The following is a 4,742-nucleotide window of genomic DNA, read 5'->3' as shown; positions in this document are numbered from 1 at the left end:
TATGCATTTGCATTAACAAGAGTAATTAGGTTTCCTTGAATGTATGCTTTTCACTAAATTTGTTCCTGTGTATGATAACATGTGTGACTTATTATTAATGGTACCACAGAGTTAGCTACTCACTCCCATTCTGGGACAGCGTTTTAAAACACTAACCAGAGCTTGTCTTAGACGCAGGGATTACGGAGCTGGACGTGCTTGATGGAGCAAGCGTAGATGATGAGGAGCTGTCATACTTTCGGATCTTCGGCAGATCCTCTTAGTCTGCTGTAGGGATGATCGCAGGGCACAGGCCAGGGTCCTAGTCATTTTGGAGATGATGTATTGGTGAGACTAATCCCTTTCGTCTTTACTTTACTTTATACTTGGACATGGATGTTTTATATTTATATAGTCATACTTGGTATTATTCTATTGTTGATTTATGCTTCATGGTCTGCTAAACTCCCCCACTGCTTATGAAATAATCAAAACACATCAAATTTTGAAGCCCAATAAGGCACACGTGGCACTCGGGAATTTAGGAGCCGAATTCCTACTCGGTCCCTGAAATTCGGGGCGTTACAACTTGGTATCAAAACATGGTTCAGGGTTAAGTTAGGCCGTGGGTAGTGGGTCTATCATAATGCCATTTTGACTTAGGAGGGAGCGGTTGAACCTAACGACATTGTAGGATCCTAGGACCAAGCGCTCTTATTGATTTGAGCACCGAAGTCTCGACTCAGGGTTTAGGCTTAGAGGGAGTCTAAGTTAAAAGGGGATAATTTAATTCAAAACCCATGGGAATATGAAAAAAAAAATCGAGAGCGTTACGGCCCCATATAGAAGAGTTAAGTAGCTTGCCTTGCCTCAAACAAGCGTATCGCACGTCCGGTAGCCCGTTTGAATATGAGACGTACCACCGCTTCGATTTTGGCAAGCCAAGTCGTCTCTGCCTTGAGCTTGAGAGACTCCGGGCCTACTTGGGCCATCAACCGAATGACCCTTCGAACCCGAAGGGCCACCACCAACACCAAATCAATTCTCTAGGCGCGTTTAAGACGCGATCTACGTTCTTGATCATCATTGAGCCAAATCGATGCAATAAATGGGTTACCTCGACCCCACGAACCAAGAAAATGGCCAAGGAAGTGTCGGGCCACCGCCAAGACCTCCAATGGATGGCGGGGACATCGTTGGATCGGTGGGCCGCCGCTGATGTGACCAGCGGGCGGCGGGGCTACCGCTAAATCGGCGGGCCACCGTTGACCCCTAACTTGGGTGGGCCCTCCCACACGTGGGGACCCGCCTCCTTACCTCTCCTAACTCCTTTAAAGCCTTAGGGGCTTCTCCTTAGGGTCATTTCTACCCATTTTACCCTCATTCCTCACCCCATTCCTATCCCAAACTCTCAAAAACCAAATCCCTAAGTCCTAAATCCTCCCTTCAATCCACCTCAATCCTCAAAACCACCAACCCATTCCAACAACCATCTAAGGCCACTCATTTCTACCCCATTTTGAGTCAAATCCTTCTTCTCAAGGGCTCACACACCTCATCTCCCCAAAACCCACCAACCCAAGGCCTTTTCTTTAAGAATCTTCCATTCCTTGCTCCATCCTTGCCCAAGGAAGAGGGAACCCCTCTCTATGGCCTTTCTTGAGGTAATTTCTTCTCTTTTCTCCATTTTCATGGTTTTGTCTCTCACGGGAAAGAAGCGGGCGGCCCCCGATCAAGTAGGGCCGAGCCGCGAGAGGAAGTCAAAGAAGAAACAAGATAGTAGTGTAGGGTCGAGCCACGAGAGGAAGTGAAAGAAGAAACAAGATAGTGATGTGGGGTCGAGCCTTGAGCGGAGGTCGAAACGAGACTTTGACCCTCTAGCTTAGCCCGTATGAGTGGCACCGCCAGGCATCAAGTTCAATAGATTTAAAGACTGAAAGATTGTATTTCAGGTGCATGTGGATGAGAAACTGTTCTGCGAACACCAGTTACTCGACCACCTCCTAGAGAACGGCTGGGGTCCGATGTTTGAAGGGAAGTATCGGGCCAATGAGGGTTAGTAAAACCTTCTACGCGCACATGTGGAAGCCTACGCTCGAGCCGTTCGGATTCAGCATTGGCCTCGGCAGGCAAGAGGTCCACGTTGGCATAGAAGTCATCGCTCGAATCCTCGGAGTGGAGCTCGGGAATGTGCATGCTCACGAGAATAACTTGAAGGAAAAGGGGCAGAGAGACCGCTGTGCTCACCACCTGTGTGGCCAACTTGTTGAGTGGAGGAGAGGAAGTAGTATCAAGTCGTCAGACTTAACTCCCGACTACCACTTACTTCACCACATATGCACTTATAATATATACCCAAGGGCCAGTAAACATACGTAGTGCTCCCGGTTCATGGTATATTTTCTCTATAAAGTGGGATAAGGAGAGAAGGTTTGCCTGCCCACACTTGTGTTGACTCAGATCGTAATGGCTACATTGGCTCCTCATAAGAAACTAGTGCTTCCGTTTGGCCGTTTAATCTGCCAAATAGCACATAACTATAGGTATAGGCAGCTGAATGAACTCCCCCTCTCGATCAAAATGATCGATGAGGAAACTCTAAATCACATGAAGATGGGCCCTAAGCAGCGTAGGGCCCACATCGAAGAATTCAGAGACGAAGAAGAAGAGGAAAGTGAAGCCAAAGAAGAAGACGAGGAAGAAGAAGAGGACGAAGGAAAAGGAGAAGAAGAGACCCAGGGAACTAACAGGGAGCCACCTGTCACTCGAAGTGAATGCAAGGGCCTAGACGCGCTTAACGCTCGAATGACCAAGATAGAGGAAAACCAGGGGAACCTGGAGAGGAGAATTAAGAAGCTGTCGCACACTGTGAAGGCGATACTATGCTGCGTACAGAAAGAGGGAGCACCCCCTCCTTCGCCAGACTCGGAAGACTAGTAGCATAGTGTAAGAGTTAGTTTCTTAGGTTGTTAGTAGTAGATAGGACTCTACTTGACTAGGTCATAGTTTCTTTATGTTTTTCCCTCTACTAGTCACTCTCACATTTTCTTTCTCTGTGCATGCAATATGTCAACTTATGTATCATTGACATTTTGCCTTAATGAAATGCTTGGAGTTGGTTAAATTTGCATGATGTTTGAAATGTTGATGACAGTTATTAGTACTCGGATGATATCTCCATTGAAATGCGTATGTGCTTGGATGTTGTGTCCGTATGCTCGATGGTACTAAACCTTTTAGGACTATCTTTTAGGAAATGAGGCCTCAGGGTGACGGCCGTCTAGTTCGCCCATCTCTTGGCGGATTGGACGAAAGGGACTGCATTGCTCCAAATGAGCAACAGGGCTGCCTGGGGGCAGCTGATCAGCCTAATACAGGGAATGTCGTCCCAAACAACATTCCAGAAGCGCCACCAACTCAAGGCACAACTTTCGCATTCCGAGCAGCCCCAACCACGGGCACTATAGAGCAAATGTTGCTCGTTATGCAGCAGCAACAACAAATGCTGAATCCTTTGGTGGGAACCATGGCCCACGACATGAACAAACATCCGCTAGAGCAACCCAGGATGACTCCGAGCAGTCTATTTGAGTAATTTCAGAGACTCAGGCCGCCCATGTTTGCCAGCATACATCGCCCCGAAGAGCCGAGTTTTGGCTGAACCGGGTCACTAAGGCGATTTGACCCCTCCACTGCATTGAAGCTGAGCAAGTGGAGTTAATCTCCTACCTATTTGAAAAGGAGGCCAATCTGTGGTGGGAGAGTGTGCTGGAGCTGTCCCTGTAAATTTCGTCTGAACGTGGGAAGAATTTGAGGCGCGTTTCTTCCAAAAGTACTTCCGAGAGACCTACAGAAATGAGAAAGAGATTGAATTCCTGCACCTCCAACAAGGAGGGATGTCGATAGCCGAGTACGAAAATTGGTTTACCGAATTGTTGCGCTATGCCCCTCGAATCATTGTTGATGAGGAGACTCGGATGAGACGTTTCATAGAAGGCCTAAGGGCCGATATTCGCATCAAATTGTGTTGTGTGAACATTTGTTCATATGCCAATTTGGTGGAATGTCCCTACGATCTGAGCAGGATTGAGAGCAGGTCTCATGAGCCTGCCTTCAACTAAGCCCTCGAGGTAGGGCGGAGGGACAGTCTTCATTATCCACAGAGAAGAGGCTGCGCCCAAGCTCGCCTCCCAAACATGTAGCTCCACCACCTGCTTATGCACTACTTGATCGCATTTGCGAGTACTGCAAGACGGTGGGCCATTCAGACACCTTTTATTTTTCCTGGATGAGGGACCACAGCTACGCACCCCCTCAGCACATTAACCGACTACCTCAGCAAGCCATACAGGCTCCCCCTCAGTGAGCCTTAGTATTGGCCCAAAGTTCCGCCAGCCTCTTGTGCCTCAGAATGGGCCGCCACAATGACCTATGCATCAACACAACCTGCTGCAACAAGATCGAGTTCATGCACTGCGGCAGAAGGCATGAATGCAGCCACGCCCACGCCCATAGCATTCAAAGTAACGACCCATATCCGAGGTACCCCTATATTTCTGCTAGTGGACATTGGGTCCACTACATTACTAATTTCATGAACGACCATCAAGCATCTAAGACTACCCACCTATGAGCAGTCCTTGAGACGCTAAAGGAAAACCAATTATTTGATCAATTCCCAAAATGCGACTTCTGGAAAGAAGTCAAATTCTTGGGACATGTGGTGTCCAAGGAAGGCATCTTTGTGGACCTGGCCAAGGTGG

At 48.0% G+C, this 4,742-nt stretch overlaps 1 protein-coding gene across 1 annotated transcript; it reads left to right on the top strand.

The window, feature by feature from the left end:
- Positions 1-2,058: 2,058 nt before the first annotated feature.
- Positions 2,059-2,916, top strand: LOC131226954 (ribosome quality control complex subunit 2-like). Its single transcript, XM_058222646.1, has 2 exons — positions 2,059-2,231; positions 2,523-2,916. Exons 1-2 carry the CDS (start codon positions 2,059-2,061, stop codon positions 2,914-2,916), a joined length of 567 nt encoding a protein of 188 aa, XP_058078629.1.
- The last annotated feature ends 1,826 nt before the right edge of the window (positions 2,917-4,742 follow it).

Source organism: Magnolia sinica, chromosome 15, assembly GCF_029962835.1.
Source record: "Magnolia sinica isolate HGM2019 chromosome 15, MsV1, whole genome shotgun sequence".
In the NCBI taxonomy this organism is placed as follows: Eukaryota; Viridiplantae; Streptophyta; class Magnoliopsida; order Magnoliales; family Magnoliaceae; genus Magnolia; species Magnolia sinica.
The sequence above is the reverse complement of the archived record's forward strand: the minus strand, read 5'-3'. Positions and strand labels throughout refer to the sequence as shown.